The sequence below is a fragment of the Ictalurus punctatus genome, chromosome 21 (assembly GCF_001660625.3).
Source record: "Ictalurus punctatus breed USDA103 chromosome 21, Coco_2.0, whole genome shotgun sequence".
Classification (NCBI taxonomy): Eukaryota; Metazoa; Chordata; class Actinopteri; order Siluriformes; family Ictaluridae; genus Ictalurus; species Ictalurus punctatus.
Genome location: NC_030436.2, coordinates 6,262,846 through 6,283,152, shown reverse-complemented (window position 1 = coordinate 6,283,152; position 20,307 = coordinate 6,262,846). Strand labels below are relative to the sequence as shown.

The 20,307-nt window shown below is 40.4% G+C and overlaps 1 protein-coding gene across 4 annotated transcripts in view; it reads right to left on the bottom strand.

Moving 5' to 3' along the window:
- Positions 1-1,430: 1,430 nt before the first annotated feature.
- Positions 1,431-20,307, bottom strand: part of dag1 (dystroglycan 1) — a 53,837-nt gene continuing 34,960 nt past the window's right edge. For all 4 annotated transcript variants that reach the window (XM_053674017.1, XM_017450728.3, XM_017450729.3 and 1 more), the window contains exons 2-3: positions 11,451-12,030; positions 1,431-4,986 (exon numbers count right to left, since the gene is read on the bottom strand). In XM_053674017.1, the coding sequence (XP_053529992.1) occupies positions 2,713-4,986; positions 11,451-11,780 (2,604 nt within the window). In that variant the 5' untranslated portion in view covers positions 11,781-12,030 and the 3' untranslated portion in view covers positions 1,431-2,712. The remainder of the gene's footprint in view (positions 4,987-11,450; positions 12,031-20,307) is intronic.

Genomic DNA, 20,307 nt, shown 5'->3' with positions numbered 1-20,307 from the left:
AAACGAGAGAAAAAAAACAAACAAAAAAAGACGAACAAGACAATTTCATATACATTCAGGAGCTTTGAAGTATACAGAAAAACAAATAAAATGATGAAGGCAAAATGAATGTCAGGGCATACCGACAATATGCTTATAACACTGTTTAAAACAAAACAAACCGTTAGCTTTATACTGTTTATGCCATCCTTTAAATGATGCATAAAACACAGCAGAGAATTAGTATCATGTGTAAAAAATAAAAAAAAAGAAAAGAAAAAGAGACAAAACTAAATAAACAAACAATACCTAGTGACATCATTTCACATTTGCATCTTTGGTTTTATATCTATCATCTAAAAGCCTTAAACCAGTGAGGTTACATTTACATGGATGGAAAGACAGAAAACCTAGGCAAGACTAATCAATACATTGTAATGTTAATAATTAAATTAAACCACCCCCCACCCAGAGAAAAAGAAAAAGAAAAAAAAAACAAAACACTACATTACTTTGTTGTTTGCTGATTAAATGTTTAAAAGTTACTGGGTTAATTAGCATCTTCCCACTGCTGCCCAAAGAGTGTGTACTAAATCATAAATACATGTTAAAATGTCTTAAACGTGCTAAATCTGAATATGAATTGCGGCCAGCGTTACGGTCAAAGCAAACGTGCAATTGATAAGAAATCCCATAGTTCAGTATTCCCGTGCTGGTAAATCTTAGCCTAAAGAAAGAACACTAACTAGCTAACATGATCGAGTTAAAGTCGCAAAATGCAGACACAAATCAAAAGCATATGGAAGCATATGATAACTGGATTATAATAAAACACACCGCAAGAAAAAAATTAATAAAACCAGGCTACATATTTATATGTTTAAGGGTTTTTTGTTTTTTTTTTTAACATGCAAATCTACACTGTGGTACCTGGTCCTGCAATCTCGAAACATTTGAACAGATTAGCATTCACTGCACTGCACCTCAGACCCCAAAATTACAGTAGTTATGAAAAGCATGAGATTGCATTTCTACAGAGATGCAGAGAATGCTATAACAAATAAACTGCCCAAGCTAAACCTTTACAAATTTCAATATTTATTGTTCTTAATAAAACTCTGATTGTATCAAAAACTTTATAAAATTAGACAAATATATTCTGATGATGTTAATAAAGCAAAAGTACTTTCCCTGGGTTATGAATATCATACAGGTTCTGTAGATTTGATCATATACTTACCTCTTGTCTAGAACAAACTGCAGAAACATTTTTCTCCCTGCCATATCTGATGTACACACTTGTGGACTATAAATACAGTTATATCTATAGGCAGAGATTTATTTACAGAAGACACTTGCTGCATTACTGCCAAGGCAAAAAACTGACATTCAACTGCAAAATAAAGTATCATTATTACATTTAATAAATGATGCCATTGTTTAGAGAATGATTCTTTATTAAAATATTCAGTCTTTATTTTCAGTTATTTTGAGTCAAGGCATACACTCGATAATCATTATTGAAAAGTAAAAAAAAAAAAAAAAAAAAGGAAAAAAAAGAGAAAAAGAACAAACCAGATAACAGGATCAAATCATTTGAAAAATTTAAGCTAGACTGCGAGTCTTTCAAATCATTTAATCAAAACCATGTCAATGAGTACTAGAAGGGAAAAGGAGTAGCAAATGCCTGCTGCCAGATGTAGGTATTCGGACTTTGCCCATCTGTGTTTCCTTGAAAGGACAGCAGCTACATCATGCCATATATCCTTACTATAAACCAAGACAGACATAAAACCCAATAATGCCAGAGTTTCGAGCACTTAAAAATAAAAATAAAAAATCAATCAACATCAGAATGGCACAATAATATCTCCATGTCTAAGTCTGGCATGAATCTCTATAAGGACAAACACACACATCCTCAAACATGTATCCAGAACATATCCTTAGCATATCTCATTTCCATTAAGTAGGGATACGAAAAGGTTTTATTTTTTTTCAGTGTTACTTTGATGCCCCCCCAAAAAAAAGAAAGAAAAAAAAATGAAAACAAACAATCAAAAAGAAATCTAGCATCCCTCAAGTTTACAGTGGATTAAACAAACAAACCAAAAAAAAAGATTATATCCCTCTCAAGGTTTTTGGCTACCTCTTATGATGATCATCTTTACTAGACATGTGAATAAGGGTAAAAACAGTACAATTAATGTTAAAAGGCAAACCTTATTGAATCAAACAAGCCCATAATTGTCTGCACAACTGTACCTCTAGATCATTTTTTTTTCTTCTTATTTGTAGAATGTCACTATGAAACACTTGCACCTGCAGTCACTTTACTTATTGTCTTTATGTATTATTCAAAGAGTTCAGAAGATAAAAACAGTGCTGTTAGGCAAGTAGTTTGATTTTGAAATAAGTCGAAAAGAAATACAAATGAGAAAACAAACAAAAAAGCCCATCTAGACACAAAAGCGCTAGGATCGGAGGGAGCACCTTCCAACTGATCAGCAGTAGCCAGAGGCTGAGGTTGGTGTTGCTGTCTTTGAGGATTATATAATTACACCCCCACCATCACCACTCCAAAAGAGTCCAGTTTTACCAAAATCATCCCAACCCTCCCAATCCAATGTCTCAAATTGTAATGCCCCTCCGATTTCCAAAAAATGCAGAGACAACACTGGTTTTGGAACTGGACAAGTTCCCTGTCCTCCACACTGGAGGGATCTATAAACATTAGGGTGGCACATAGGGGGGTGGTGATCTGTAGGGGGTCATGTTCTTCGGGCGGGACCCTTTACCTTCCATGGGAGCAGAGAAGGGGGGTGGAGGCTGGTAGGGAGGGGCATTGGGGTCCTCATCCTGTAGGCCTGAATACTCTCCCAAAATGTCTTGGTTCAGAGGTGTGGTCTCTGGACTGGCCATATTGGGATACTCGGGTGGTGGGAGAGGAGGTTTTTCCTCTTGGAGGATAAGAGGCATGCTAGATGATGGAGGTGGCTTAGAGTCATCGAGTTCATCAGCAAAAATGATGGGAACTCCTTTTTTAATGAAGGTTGCTTGGTCTTCAATAGTAAGCTTCCCCTTACGCTTCTTGCGATAGCAAATCATAGCAATGATGCCTGCAATCAACAGGATTGCTGCAACCACCACAGCTGGTATGACAGTGTGAAGATATACGTCATCGTTGCTCTGTCGTCCTGCTCCTACAGCTGGTGTAACAGCAGGCGGAATGGGGTCTGGGATCTCAGCTGGCGGAACAAACATGTAGTTGCGACAGCTACCCGTTCCTTTGATAGTGATATTTATGGGTCTGAAGTCTGGTTCCATGGCATTGTTGAATACTGGCGAAGGTTTGCCTTCAGCATCAGAGATCCTTCGACTCATGGCCTGAATTTGCTCCTTGGGACACGGGTGTTGTTGGAGGCTGCTGTTGGTCCACTCTATTACAATGGATCCCTTAGTAATATTCTTCAGTGTAATTGAACTGGAATTGCGATCACCAAATGAATAGGCCAATTTCTTGACAAGAAGGATCTTCTTATGGATATCATTGGTAACCGAACGAGGATCCCCTTCAAATCGAGCAGCAAACAGGACTGGGGACTTAACATTGTTTCCAAAGCGATTAACACGGACCTCAAAGGCATCTGTTGTGTAGAGACCACCTTTGTCAGTTGCCTGCATAAAGTATTCATGTTTGCCCTCATGCTGCCAGTCTGGTAATCCATAAAGCAACTGGCTAGTGCTATTGAACTGAATCCAGGAGTCTTCTCCAACAACATCACTGTTTTTCCTCAGCGTTAATCTTAACTTGTCAGTTGTACCATCTTCTCGATCAAAGAATGTGTCAGATGGGATTTTCACCTCAAAGTACGTGCCAATGAATGACTTAACTTGATCAATTGGGTTGCGCAGCTCTGGTCTTGTATTGCCATCATGTAAAACAACTGAGGGGGTGGTACGTCGGGGTGGCTTGGCTGTGGTTGTCTTAGGTTCCTTCGGTATTGGGGTGGTCTTGGGTTTCTTGGGCCTTTTTGTTGGTTTCTTGGTGGTTGGTGTTGGTGGTGTTACAGAAGGCCCAACATACAGTGGCCTGGTCATGGTGGGCTGTATTGCAATACTGCTGGTAGTGTCCATAATTTTTGTGGGCTGAGGGGGTCCTAATGTGGGAGTATGAGCAATTGAATCCTTGGGGCGAATAGTGGGTTTCACAGGCAGTGGTACAGGGCCCCGCACAGGTTGTGAGGAACTGTCTGAAGTTGGTCCAATTGATCGGGATGTTGGTGTGGGCACAATTCGGCTCGATGGCTCAGGGTATGTTGATGGAGGAAGCAAGGAGGGCACAGGGGTAGGGGTATTAAGCTGCCGCCGTACTCGTTTAGGTATATGTGGCTTTTTGTTAGCAATGTACCATCCCACCACTGGATATCCCAAATGTGCTGACATTGTCCCTTCCTTTGCTGGAACTTGAACACTATTGATGTTGGGAATGTTGCTTTGATCCAGGGCACAACCAAGTTTCCAAGACAATAAAGCACCATTTTCTACAACCTTTTTGGCATTTCCTGGCCCAGCCATAAAAGCAGACATATCAAACAAGCGATTGTTGACAACGGGCAAAACCTTCATATGCTGGAGCCCTACGCCCGAGAATTTTTTCATGCTAGCCAAAAGCTCCACTCTCTGTTTGGAGCTCATCTTAGTAAGGTCTGCATCCAAAATTACTGTAAGCACAGTAACAGGGTCTTCGTTGCCACAGACGAAATGCTGAGAATCATTGTCAGTTAACTGGATTGCTAACTGAATAGGGTCTGTGTCAGCATGTTCCTCTGGATGAACCTCAATGGAAAATACATCAGGACTCTGGGACGCATGGCTTGCATTGGCAATAGAGACAGATATGTAGTGGACACCCTTGTCAACCTCCAAAGGAAGTCCCTGAAGGGTGCTGCTCATTGGTTCCCAGTGCAACCATGATGGTAGTGTATCTTTGCCTGCCTCTGTAATCTGTAAGGGGGGAAAAAGAAAAAAAAGATTACAAAACCCAATCATTATTTACTGTGGTACACTGAAATTGCTACTGCCATCATACTTAAATACCTAAACAACTGAAATAGCTAGAGGACACAGATATTGGAAGTGTGATTGTGGGGTATGAAATTAGCATATTAAATGTGGAAAAACTTTCTTTTTCACATTTCTATTTCATCTGAAATATGAAAAAACAAAAGTTAAAGTCAATTAAATAAACAAAGCATACGGCTTGAAAACCTAAAATTATGATCAAGCTGATATAAAACCACAGACTATGTAACGTAGACTGCGGAAATGCAATGATTAGGCTGTTGTAAGGGATAAGCAATGCACTGGTTATTTTTAACATCTGTAATGAGGTATTGTTCAAATCATAGACTAGTGGACTAAACTTTACGCAACTAGAGTTGTTTGAGGAGTCACAACCAGCAAAAAAAAAAAAAAATAAATAAAAAAAAATAATTAATCTGCCTCCAAACCCTTAAAGTGATCATTAGTGCTCTAACCAGTAGATCGTGGTTACTGGGGGAGCTATGGCTGTAACAGCTGGGCTTTTTTATTTCTTTCCTCAAGCTTTTATAGCTGCAACTTGTCCTCTGCCACGCCTTTTTATATTGCAAGTTTTGTTGCACTTCTGAACGTCGCTGTCACATTGAGGCAGACTATTGACCACCTATTTATTTTAGGTGAAAGACGTCAATAATTCAGGAGGAAGTCTAATTAAACTAATCCATAATGCGGTTGATGAATTGTGGGCTTTAAACGTCAACACTGCCGCACTCAATAAGGTCGATGTCCTGTACAGAACTGTGCCATTCTTAATATTCATAGAAGAGAACACACACACACACACACACACACACACACACGGGGGTATTAATTATTATATTTTATGCAACTGTGCTGTTGAATTCTTGAATGTGAAGTCAGAATAACAGTAATTTAGTCATAATTTTCCTATAACAACATTTTACCAATTGCAAATCAAAGGTTAATATTGGAGGGACTTGTATAGCTGAAGATATATTTTATGCTAACAATAAACAATTAAACTAATTTGTTGTTATATAATCATTTATAAGATGACTTGGAGATTGAACATTTTTTGAAGTCTCCAGTGTCCGAGCTCTGCCACAGGAGAGTTTTCGGGATGGATAGCTATAAACATTCATCCACTCACCAGCCTTACTCTTTTTTTCTCTCTCTCAAAAAAGCACTGATGGCAAATTGCTGTGGTGTAAGAGGAATAAATTACTTCAGGGTATGTGGTTACTGGAAAATAATGTCAGGGTGGTGACAGCAACTGTGTTGTGTACTGGGCCACATCCGACCACCTCATCGTTGATTATTTTCCTACAACAGCACGCCCTGTCATGTTCTAGTCCTTACATATTCAATTCTGAACGTAAAAAAACAACAAACAAACAAACAAACCAAAAAAAAACTAACCTGTTATTACTTATGGTCTATTACAAAGTAGACAGATTCTGACAATTACTATATTAATAGGTTAGTGATATTAGGTTTGGACAAGATTCATGTCATTAACATGTTTCAATAGTATGAAACATTATAAGCTGCATATGTTCTCAGGTTGAAAAGTTTAGGAATTGCCATTACTGTATCTCTTAAATCCAAAATATCAGCAACAAAACCACTGCCAAAACCACAAACCTCACTAACATTTAGGCTACCACAGTTTCCAAACTGATGATTCATGCAAGCCGATCTAAAGAGAGAGAAAGAGAGCGAGCGAGAAGTCCCTGCCAAAGGCAAGTACTTCTTGAATTAAAAGTAATATAAAGGGGGAAAGAAGAAATTAGAGGCTAGAATAGCAACATGGCATAAGCATGTAACATCTGGGTTCCCTTATATGTTCTATTTTCGGATTTTAGAAGCGGGGATTTTAAGGTGCGATGTTGGAGAAGGAGTTAAGGCATATTCGAGAGGACACTTTAACACACCAAACCAGAAGACAAGTTTGTGGTCTCCTGAGACACCTCCATATCTTAAATCAAGTGAAGACTGAGGAAGTGAATACTCCTGTTGCACTGACATGAGGGAACGAAAGGGAAAAAATGAAAAGTCTGCCGTCAAAGATGAAGAAAGGGGTCTATTGTTAGAAGCACGTGTGGGGGGAGCCCACAGGAAAAAAAAAAAAGAAAAAAAAAAGAAAAATACAGGGTTTCATTGTTATGGTGTGAAGACAGCTGAAAAGATAAGATTCATAGTTTTGAAGGAGTAGGCTATGGCATGTCTTTGAGATATGAGGTTGAAATGGAGACTGCAAAGACACAGGGGGAATTGGCAGAGCGAAGGCTTTTCACTGGAAAATTTCAGGAGGCGGAGCCCTTTAGTTTGGACGAATGGATGTTTTAAAGGAACTGGATCTCCAGTCTATATTTTATTGTTCAAAATTTACTCACTGTGAAGCAAAACTATATCTAGAGTTGTGCTCATAAATTTACATACCCCTTGCACAAACTGCAAAATGTTAATTATTAATATATGATGGATCATTAAAATCACATTTTGTTGTTTTGTTTTTAGTCCTGCCCTGAATGAGCTATTTCACATAACAGATGTTTACATCATCATTGCTCTGTTGTGCAGGACCTGGAGGATTCTTCTGAAGAACAGTGGGCAGTTTAACCACTCAGGACAAACAAGGGACTCACAAACAACTATCACAAAACAAACACAGTCGTTGATCCTCCAGGTAACGACACACAGGATTAAGAATCAAGCATATTTGTGTCTGTTATTATTGTGTCTAGTGCACTATATGTAAACATCTGTTATGTGAAATAGCTCATTCAGGGCAGGATTAAATAAAAAACGAAATGCAATTTTAATGATCCGTCTTTTGTTTTTAAATTATTGACATTTAGCAGATTCTGCAAGGGGTATGTAACTTTATGAACACAACTGTATATATAAAAATCACATTTTCATGTTCTCAGAGTGAAAACTACACATTGTTCTGAGTAGGTGGCCTTTTCGGTAACAAATAAAACAAATAATTAATATTGAAAAAAAGGTAAATAAAACGTCCTCAAATTCCATGTGAAAACATTCATCAAGAAGGCTATAAAGCACGAAGAGAAATGACATTTATATTCAGTTCAAATATTAAATTAGTAATACTCTTGCTGCTAAATTTAGGAGTTGAATATGATATTAAAATATTAAATTTGATAATTATACATTAAATTATTAAATTCCACAGGGAACGAATGTCAGCCTTTCTTCAGAGTTGAGAAACAGCCAGTTTAAAAGTAGTGTAAAAGAAAAGAAAAGAAAAGAAAAGAAAAGAAAAGGAAAGAAAAGAAAAGAAAGCATGGGCAAAAAGTCACATGAAACACATTCCCTGGTTGCAGTGGAATGGAAAGCTGAACAAAGTGCATCTATCATATCATCTAGTGCAGAATTAACACACCTTACATACACATGACAAAGACTAGAAGATAAAATGCCATTAAAGCCTTCTACATCATCTTAAACAGCCCAAACTGGTAAGGGGGTGGGGAGAGTCAAATGTGGGGATAGGGTTATATCCACAGCACTATTTAGAAGAAAGTGGAGCCGGAGAACGAGATTTTTTAATCTGTAAACTCTCAGCAGTGCACTCTTGTGGACAGAAAGAATAATGATCTGGCAGCCTCACGTACAGACTGAGACTTATTTTCCTCTCCTCTTGCCATCTCTGTGCAAGACTAAAAAGGCTGTGTGTGAATTAAATCCATTCTAAAAATGACTATTCAGGGTTACTGAAATATTCCTCAAAGGCCACTGGTACATTACTGTAATGCTACGCTTTCATACAACACGGCACCACAAAGCTGGTTGCTACGCAAAGGAAATCACAACAAAAACACAAGGCATAACCCTGTAATACAACTGGTCTGACTTGGCATGATTTGTGTTTAACCATAAACATGGAATGAGCCACATTCCCAAGGCTATTTTTTTTTCTTTTTTTTTTCTTTCTTTTTTTTTTTTTAAATGTGGGCTGCTGGAACACAAAGCTTTCTGCTACTGCACAGCCAAGGCTAATTAGATTTCAGTGCCAGTCTTTGTTTGGAAAAAAGGAGGGGCTGGGGAACGTAGAAGGAAGCTGGTGTCGCAGGCGAATTAGAACGCACTGGAGGTGTGGAGTACAGATTGCAGGAAAATGGGGTGGAGAGAGAGGAACAAAAAAAGAAAAAAAAAAACAAAGAGCACAGGAGATTCACAGAGAGTTTCAAACCATGTTGAAGGGGCCAACAATAAGAACAAAAGTCACAGTTTACCATAACCCATGAGACTGAGGCACTTGTCAGTTGGGTTTGGCATACGGTTGCTTTTTATTCCCAATCAGTACAAAAATACAAATGGGACTTCAGTATTATTTCTAGTGTTTATTGGCGCTGGTCCGCTCACTCAAGGTATTTATTCCAGTCCAGGCCTCTGCAGCTCAACACACTTGAGTCAGGAAATCAATCAGGTGCATTAGAGACTGGAGCAGCTCAGTACTCCATTTGTGAATCATCCAAGTTTTGAACATATTATGCTAGCGAACAAGCTAGTTTTGGCATTAACAGCTGTACACTTGAGACAATAAATATGGTAGAGAGCAGCAGGGGTGGACAAATTAGAAATCCATTAGCTATTACTATTGGGCAAGTGAAAGTAAACTGTGCTGCCCAGTGCCACGTGTTGGTTGTACAGAAATTGACTATGCTTAATACTGGTAGGTAATGTAAAGTAATGATGTATGGCAAGTTAGACAGCTAGCAGAGTGCGTTAATACAGCTTAAGGGAAACAAATATATATATATATATATATATATATATATATATATATATATATATATATATATATATATATATATATATATATATATATATATATGGTCATGTTAAGCAGTGGTATTGTGTCCTCACATCGCTCATAAAAAGATATTTTGAGACTGACTAGTGTCAAATTTCACAGACAAAATCCATTTCTCTTTAAAACTTTCTGCAGTCGGTATGATTGTTGTCATGATTTTGTGTCTCAAATCAAAAACCTTTGTCGTACACTCAAAATTATTTACTAATCTAGAAAATCCAAAAGACTGGTAGTCAGGACAGACCTGTCCGTATGTTTAAAAAGGTTTTTAAACATGAAACACTCACTAGAATAGGAAAAGCGTTAGTGTTAGTAGTAAGAAACGGTCTAGAGTAGATGACGAGTATGCATGTTAGTTTGTTTGCACATTTGGGGACGCAGTAGGACATGGTGCTAAACTGCCTCCAGTATTTAAGCTGTATGTAAATACAATATTGAAAGAAAAAAAAATCCACTTTGCAGAAGTCAATTGAGAGTAGGATTTTTTTGCCTTACTCTGGCAATTCAAGCTACTTCCCTTCTGCGCAGCTACATAAAATTAAAAAAAAAACAAAAAAAAAAAAAAACAAGTAGCCCAGACACAAACTCTGCTTGTTCTGGGCATCCAGACTAGTATGTTGTCCAAGAATATGGTTTCTGAGGACTTCTGTTTAGCACCAAATTCATTTCAGAGAAGTGAGGATGGAGAGACCATCCAGTTAAGGTGGCATACTGAAAACAGCAGCTGTACCCCACATAAACTTTTGAGTCGTAGCATTCTTCGGCGCAGCTGTCAGAGGAGATTTGTTCCAAATGTGCACAAAGGGGCTCGAGGTTTAAAACTTTAAAAATGCTCTTGATGGGCGCATATTATCCTATGAATATAGGATTACATGGCAGTCATGGGAAATTCTCCGAACATTTACATGGGACAGGGAAAAACAATGACGTTATGTGCCGGGGGTCACGATTTTACAGCAATGGACATGGAACCAGAGGGGAAAAGGGAGGTGGGGGGAGGGGAACCCAGCCCTCATCACCTGTTGAGTTGCTGCTAAGAAAATAAAATTACTGGAGCATATTTGTAGGATACACATTTAATGTCAGGGTGTAATGACCTCAGCTGTTGAGGGCAAAACATTATCTAGCAAGACTGTAGACAAAATACATCTGGTTCTTATTATTCTATTTATTTTAAAGCAAAAAGAACGGCATGTGCTCTCACCAGCCTAAGCTGCATTTGCACATGGTACATGAGCTATATAAAGGAGATGTAGTTGGCATTACCAACACTGATCAGCATGCAGGGTGCGTGCATCCTCTGAATTCTGCGAGAGCACTGAGCCATAATGTGTGATGCACTCATGGGGTTTATAAGTTGTGTTCTGTTATTAGAGCAACTGCTGCCTTTTATGGGTCGCTACTCAGAAGGGAAGCATGGAATACGTTTCGAGAAGCGACGCTAGAGGCAATGTCACTTCTCCCACTGACTAAGTTTACTGGCTGAACAACGAATACAAATACATCAGAGTTGCAAAATATGGAACTGCCTGATGAAAAGCAGTGGATAAAATCTCTGGCTCACCTTCACTATGCTCCCAGAATCCTTGGCTTTTGTGGGGATCTGCATCTGGAACATCCTTCCTACTACCGCAGAGGAATCTGGGAAGCCGCTTGGTTGCGCCACTGCAGACACCACTGCTTGCGCCTCCTGGAGGTCAGAGAGCACTGCTGAGTGCATGGAGGCCTCCAGCTGTGCCATGTCCCCAAGCACCTCCAAGGTTCCCTGGGGTGATGAAGCCTGAGCTTCCGCCGGCAGCATGACTGTCAGCAGGAGCAGCGCTATAGTCCTGCTCCCCAGCCTCAGTATGCGCCAGCAGCCTGCGTCCCGGAACTTGCTCAGTTTATTGCGCATACTTGCTTTTGTTGTCTCACTCTGGCACAAAGAACAATGTCCAGTTGAGGGGGCAGCATGCACACCCCCTACAGAGCCCCAAAGAACTGATCCTTTTCTTGTTTTATTTTATTTTTTTTTATTTAAGAAGTGCCCCCAGCTACCCGGCAAGCCTCTTCTTTTGTTCTCGCTGCTTTCCCTTTTCTCTTTCCTTTTGTCAGAATCTCTTCAGTACTCCTGAAATCCCATTGTTAGAGGTTGCCTCTGAGACCTGTTGAAAGAGAAGAGAATTCATTAGCGTGCATTTCAATACCAAAGGAGACACAGTGATGTCTAGTTAAGGAATCTAAACCCCACCCCACACCATCCCATCCCACTGCCAACTCGCATTCGGTCAACAGTATGGCCGATTCCCCTCCACTCCACTTTCCTTTGGCTTCAAACACACACACACACACACACACACACACACACACACACACACACACACACACACACACACACACACACACTGTTCACACAGGTGGATAAGTCTAATCTTATTAACATTCACAGCTTTCTCTGTCCTGGCTCGGCAAACTCACTCAGCCATTACCAAACATGTCCCTGAAAAGCACTCTGCACCAAGCAGACTGTGAAGTAAAATGCGTTAAGACAGGGGGTCAGTCCACTGACCAACTGACTGAAGCATTTTTGTGGGGGAGGCAGGAATAAATGCATAGCTTTTTCCCTATTGTTTCATGGGGAGGCAGAGACAGAACACTGAACACTGGGGGTTTATTATTCATACTGGTCCTTTCAAGTAAAGCTCACAGCAAGAGAACGAGTGCTCTAAAGGAAGGCAGTGGGCAGCAGGGTTTATATGTTTGAAGAGAGGGATGCAGTTCCAAACAATACAGATGATTTCCCAAGAGGCCCTCCTCTCAGTGCCACTCTGGCCAGGATTCAGGCTATGAGGGGAGAGGCGGTAGAAGAGCTGGCTCTCACGCTCCGAGGTATCCGGGCCCCAGTGAGAACAGACCAAAGCTTCTTTAGTACGCTCGTAAAAACAACAATAACCTTGTACAGTAAGCTTTCCTCTTGATAGCCTGTAGTGTTTCTCTCGATGCCTGTTCGTTCTAACCAAGACAAAAATAATCAATTTGTCTGTTTTTGAAGTCTGGTTCATGTTAGCCAACAACCAGACACCGGCATTGTGGAATCAAAGAGATATATAAACAGAAGAGGAAAAAAAAAAAAAAGGATTACTACTGGGAATCTGTGCTGAATAACAAGGTGGTGTTTTTCAGGTTAGGAACCCCTTTGTGAATCCAGATTAAGAGCTGATGGAACATGATTGGGGCTGTGTAACAGTCATCGGAGCCAAGAACCGTCAGTGGCCAGCCATCATCTACTACCCCTGCAGTGTGTCTCCTGTTTGGATTTTAAATACACTCAATGCTTGCCAAGCCATTTGTTTCCATGTCAGCCAACACGGAGTCAATCATTGCTGGTGAATAACCAACACCACCATGCTCTCTACTCATTGTCTAATATCACAATGACGAACCTTGATGACAGACAGACTTGTACAGCATGCCAGCTAGTTCTTTATTCCTGTTTACATGCAAATAAAACAAATCGCCCACAAGTAAAGAGGAAACCTGACCTACTGCCTAACAAATACAAATTTCCAAAATCTTCAGCTTAACACAGTAGTAGGATCTACAGTGGAGTTTCATTCTTTTCTGACACAAGCAGTAAATGATGCTGCAGTAAAACATGATGCCAACCTTAATGCATGGACAGGGGCATTAAGCCTTACTAGTCCAGTGCTTCCTATAAAGAGGCTGGGCAATGGTAAATGCAATGGGAGAGTCAAAAACAACCCACACCAAAGAAAACAAGACAGTCCAGCCAGTTTGGAAAAGTTGCAAAAGTTCCAGTCACTCTTAAATGAGTGAGTGCGCTTGACTGAAAAACAGCCTGCGAAAGCTATTGATTAACAAATAACAAACCTAATTCAGGCAATAGTAGGCCCGTCTTTGAAAACTGAAACTCTCCATCACTTTTCATGCTCCATTCAGAAGCTTGCCAAATGCAAATCCTTCATTCCTATGGAGCATCGTTGTGATGGACAAGGTTGGGTCATGGTTTGTTTTTCCTGCTTGCATAGCCAGTAAGAATAGGCTGATGAAAGCATGGGCACATGAAAGCATGGGTTTCAACCCATCTCCAGTTGCAGATAAAGACATCCTTTCAGCACTCGCGACGTGAGGGCCTAAAAATGATAACCCGTCACTAAATTCCTCTTTAGAACAAGAGGCTATAGTCAAGTCAGCAGAGCAGAGCTGACAAGGCTCACTACGTTTCTACAGTGAAGCTAAACCTGATACCTTTCCTCACTATAACTATCTTTGCCTCAAGTGCAACATTAAGGCCTAAATAAGTTCACATTACCACAGAGGGCAGAGGCCTCTGGCGGTCAAATTTGTATTTTTTTTCCTACAGAGAAAGGTCTATAAAGACTGTTAGAAACAGAAGTCAGAAAGTGCTTTCCCCATGGCACCGTGGCAACACCCTTTGTGCACAACGCTTATAGGGGCCCATGGTATTGGATAGGATTATAAAGGTGGTGAGTCACTCTCTGCCTGCAAACGCATTCCACTCAGACAGGGTCACTGAACCAGGGAAGCTCAGAGCATTCATTTCTGGAAAATGAGGGCAAAACAACAAATGCCTTGTTGAACAAACCTGCAGGAACTTTACCCTCATTGTGGTACGAAAAAAATAAATAAATAAATAAAAAAATGCTCCACCTCTTAATTTGTCATTATTTCTAGATTTGCTCCAGCACCCAGAAGCCCTAGCACCGGTAATTAGAGAGGAACAATGCTGAGTTTGTTACCGCAGACTGCCGAGTGTAAGGAGGTTAAATTCAACAATAGGGGGAAAAGACAAAACAATTTCTGATCGCTTGTTTATGAATGTATGACCTTCAATATGCGTGCATAATAAAATACACAGAAGATTGAACCTTGAAGCTGTAATAATAAGACAGCACTGAATGCAGCTCAGTTATTTAAGCTGAACACCACTGAAACAAAAAAATATGATTTAGCGGTTTATGAATGAACACCAACACGGACTTTTCCCCCTCTCTCAATATTTCACAAAATGTAATGAAATTGCTTTAAAACGCTGAAGGAGGGAAAATGATCGCAGACATGGGCCCACTTAACACTCAACGGCATTATGTTGACCTGAAACAACCGTTCAAAAGAATCTGATTTTCGCAGTTCTGCATCGGTGCGACATTTGTTTAAAAAGAAAACAAATAAATAAATGACTGCTTCCTAGAACAACAAAACAGTCAAACAACTTGCAAGAAATGTCAGGTAAAGATACAAATCAGAGTTGTTTTGAGGGAATTGACAACTATTTGACATTTAGGTTTTTGCAGGGACGCATGTCTGTAAAATATGTGGAATGCTTATCCGTAACCGTGGATTTCAAGACCACAGGACAGTACAAAGTGAATGACAGTAGCCACTTCAGGCTGGATCAGAGGTACCAAGTCCCTTGCTCAAGGCCAGAGTGCCGGGAGCCATTGTGTGGTTTTGAAACTGTAAATTCTTGAGTGATGGCCAACTATTAATGAGCTAGCAGAATCCAGAAGGACAAAAAAAAAAAAAAAAAAAAAAACCCCACCAGATTAATGAGGTCTTCGAAATGGTGCAGTTTGGAGAAAAATCAGGCTGATTCTTTCATGAGGCATTCGAGAGCGATATCAAAACATACAAATCCGACTTAATCAAGTGCCAAGCTGTCAGCAACATTTTCCTCCTTTTCAGATAGTATAATAGATTCCGTTACAGGATCATATTAACTCGACTGTAAGAGTCATTTTGCTGCTGCTTTTACAGTAAAATGTGGCTTACATCTACAATAATTTTGGCAGATGGCTACACTGTACTTAACGTACCAAATAAAAAATAAATAAATCCCTATTACTTTAACGAAACTTGAAATGACATACAACTTATTCATTTATCTTCAGTAACTGCTTTATCCTAGTCAGGGTTGAGATGGATCCGGGACACACCCTGCACGTACAATTAGACCTAGAGGAAATTTAGATTTAGAGTACCAAATGCACCTACCATCATGCTTTTGTGATGTGGGAGGAAACAAGAAAACCCAGAAGAAACTCCACACAGATGGTAACCCGAATTCAGGATCAAACCGGTGACCCTGGAGCTGTTAGGCAGCAAAGTATAGTCTAGATAACACAGTGATAAGCCACAAGCTCTGGAAGGAAGGAAAGGAAAAGGAAGTAAAGTAAAGGAAAAGGAAGTAAAGGAAAGGGAGGAAAGGAAAATGAAAGAAAGGAAAAGAAAAGGGAAGAAAAATGAAGGAAGGAAGGAAAGGAAAGGAAAAGGAAGGAAAGGAAAAGGAAGGAAGGGAACGGAAAATGAAAAAGGAAAATGAAAAAGAAAAATGAAGGAAAAGGAAAGAAAAGGAAAGGAAAGAAAATGAAGGAAGGAAGGAAGGAAGGAAAGGAAAAGGAAAGGAAAAGGAAATAAAGAAAACGAAGGATAGAAGGAAGGGACAGTAAAAGGAAGGAAAGGGAAGGAAATGAAAGGAAAAGGAAAGAAAGGAAAGGAAAATGAAAGAAGGGATAGGAAAGGGAAGGAAGGAAAGAAAAATGAAGGAAGGAAAGGAAAAGAAAGGAAAGGGAAGGAAGGAAGGGAGGAAAGGAAAAGGAAGGAAGGGAAAGGAAGAGGAAAGAAAGGAAGGAAGGAAGTAAAGGAAAGGAAAAGGAAGGAAGGGAAAGGAAGGAAGGGAAAGGAAGGAAGAGGAAGGAAGGAAAGAAAGAAAGAAAGAAAGAAAGAAAGAAAGAAAGAAGCTGCCAAACAGACAAACAGGAACACAGAGCAATAGGGACATTATGGACACTGATGTTTTTCCTAACTGACTTTCTATACCCTCAGTGGGGTCAGAGGTCATCACATCACGCTTAATATGGCAACCTTAGAGTTGAGCAGGTCTGTTACTAAAATGAAGCTTGCCAGTGATTAGCCATTTATTACAATTTTAAAAAGGAAAGAAAACCAGTATTTGTATCTATTGAGATGCTTAAACAAAATTTACAATTAGTTTATTTCTTTAAAAAAAATGCATATAGAGCTACTATTTTATCAAATACAAAAATTGTAATAAATTTTGAATCAATTAGTGTGTGTGTGTGTGTGTGTGCGTGAGTGTGTGTGTTGCATTCTGTAGAATTCTGTAGAGTTTTCTCCTGAACCATGGTCAGATATTCTCTGCTTTTACATGCCTCTCCTATTAATGATGAGATGACATGAGGACAACAAGACATATGGTGGCTACAAGCACTGAAGGCAGATTATCTCCAGCAAGAAATTCTCAAAGATTTCATGCTTCATATCACATTTCGATGTAGAGCATGCCGGCACATATGGGAGCGCATGTCATGTTCAAGCAAATCCTGAACATGACTGCATCTTGCAATTTGTGAGATAGGACAGGAAACTGAACTGTGCATGAATTCCCAACACCTGGGATAAAAGAACTTAAGGAAAAAAATATGAAAGGACTGTACACAGAGACAGCAGTGTGGGGCGGAAAAGTCACACCCAGTCTGTTTTTAAATTGAAAGTGCCCTTGCAAAAATGCAGGTCCCCACATGCCGGCAGAGCAAACATGAACCAAGTGACCTGGCAGTAATGGTGATACTTGAGTAAGGGGTGCGGCAGCCATCTTGACTCTGCACACATTCTTGCAACAATGGGAAGCTTTTACTCTCCCATGGATCATCACAAAGACTCCTAAGATTCTTGTCTCACACGGGGCACCTGTGGTCTGAAGGAAATATTAAAACAACAAAAAAACAACCTCATTTACAAACAGATTACGTTGCACTTTCACAAATTCCTTCACTCTATTAATCAACACAAAGATTGTCCGAATCTAAATAACCTATAATCAAGAATTAACTAAGTTTACTGCTCATATCCTGCATTTGGGAGATCACCTGATCTTGTCAAACACTTTTTAAAAAGGTTACGGAAGCCTACCAGACACCACACATGCATTTTTAATTCGAGGCAAAGCTAAATCAACCATGGGAAATAGGAAATGTTTAAGCACAGCAGAAACCGTGTACACATTGATTAGTTGTGTGAAGTGCTGTTCAAGAAGAGTTACAGCTTATGTGGGGTTTACCATATTCCTCTGTCAAGGCTCCTTAGATCTCTGGAATTACATCACGGCAACACCGTGGTGTGGGGTGGCATGTGAATTAAACCGGAGATGAAGTCAAATTTATTATTATCATAAACCCTTCAGAAATCTGTAGGTATCTCCGTATAATTACATCCGAGCAAAACGAGATTCCGTTACATTTCAATCCTGACATGTCTCCCCAGGGAACTTATTAAAGATGAGCTGCTACCAAGACCAACATCTGGCCTAGATTAGGTTTTTGAAATCATTTCAAGATACGAGCAGAGCTTGAGAATGAGATTCAAACCTGAAAACAGGAACGGCTACTTCCAGGCAATGGCTTAGGCTTAGGAAATGTGATCGCTTTGCCAACCCTCCAAATGCTTCCTGAAATAACTAAACTGTTGCCGTGGGGGATATGGAGATCAAATAATATTCCTAATTGTTTCTGGAAATTGGGGTTTATTGACCTTCCTGGGGAATGAAATGGTCTGGAGCCGAAAATACACCGACTGCTATCCTAAAGTTCCTCTTCTCGACAACTTGTCAAAATAAATTATATTTGCCTCCAAGCACATCTCCGCCAGCGAAGAACAAGATGCGCACTGTGACCTTTCAAATTATGTCTGAGCTGCATTCAACGCGCGTTTATCCAGAAATAGCCTGTAATCAAAGCAGTAATGGCCGCTCTGTCTGCACGCCTCTTTTTTTTTTTGAACCCTTTAAAGTGCAGGCTGATGAGCACACTGGGATAAAGACTAAAGATGTTCATTTCGCTTGTTTTATCAGGGATCTCAAATGCTGTATGAAGACCACCATCAGCCCTGTGGTGCAGAAAGACAGCTGGTGGTAGTGACAGCTGGCACACTGAGACTGCTTACCAATCACAGCTCCAGACCCACCCCAAAGTGTAATGCAACAACCTCCAAGTAGACCTGATGTGTCTCTTGTAGCTTTCCAAGGCCAACCTGGGTGTAAAAACAGCTCGGTGAGAACAACCTGTTAACCTCCAACAGTGGTGGTTTAGAAGCAGGTTATTAAGCAGGGCTGGGGTATTTCTGGAAATGGTACATCTTCAAAAATAGATGGAGACACATGGTCGGTGTAGATACAGACATCTATCTAAGATATCACCAAGTCCCCAGAGTGGCGTTGCCAAAGTCTCATCTTGCTTCTTTGTCACTGTTGATTCTTGAAATAACCTGGCCAGCCCCTTGCTTACATCTCCCTCAAACCACAGCTCTATCTGTTCCATGTCCATGTAAAGGGACAAAAATAGTCTCAGCAAGGTCACGGCAAAAAAAAGTCTAGACAGCAGACGACACCTTATCTGCACAACTTACAATATTGTGTGTGTGTATGTGTGTTTATCAAATAACACATAAAGCAACAAATTGCTTTAGCTGGACATTCAAGGACAGAGAATCTTATAATCGAGGACAAACATGTCCTCAATCACACTCTCAAATCTGCACCCATGATAATGTCAGGCTACAGGCTTCCTTGCTTTAATCGCAAGATGGACTCGCTCTCTTGCAAGCAAGCACACACACACACACACACACACACACACACACACACACACACACACACACACACACACACACACACTGGCTCTGCAGTGGCTGCAGAGAGAGCGAATCTCTGGTCCTGTGAATGAGCAGCTCAGCTCACACCGAGGCGATGCCAGCGTGTTAAAGCAGATTTGCTAAATGCTGCCGTTTCCTCACTTTCACTGATCTGGGATGACACTGCGCAGGATGATGCGTGAGGAAGGACAGAGAGCGGACATGCTCTTGGGTAGAGACAACGGGTTTGGTGGGGGGGGGACTGAAGGTGGAGGTAAAAGAAAGTGGCTTGTCACGTTTCCTTAGTCAAAGGGGTGACAACGGCATTCAGAGCGTGTTCAACAAACAGGCATAGAGTACTCTTGGGAATTGGACTTGAAAAAAAAAATAAATAAAAAAATAAAAAAAAACACACTACCGCACTACCTTATCCTTCGTGTCTTTACTCAGTTTCTCTCCCTCTCTCTCTCTCTCTCTCTCTCTCTCTGTGTGTGTGTGCGCGCATTTGGGAGGGCATTACGAGGACAAGACGCTACAGTGCTGAACGACTGCGGGCTGAAAGACGGCACTTCAAAGATGATCGATGTTTGCTCAGAACAAACCACGGTGCTGTGCTGTGGAAGGAAGCAAATCTATTTCCACCCTCTGTGTGTTTGACACACACGTATCAAAGCCGCGAAGCTCGGGGTGTGAGAACGCCGCTGTGCTTCTGAAGGTGGATTCCGTGTGCCGAGAGCAGCGTGGCGCTACCC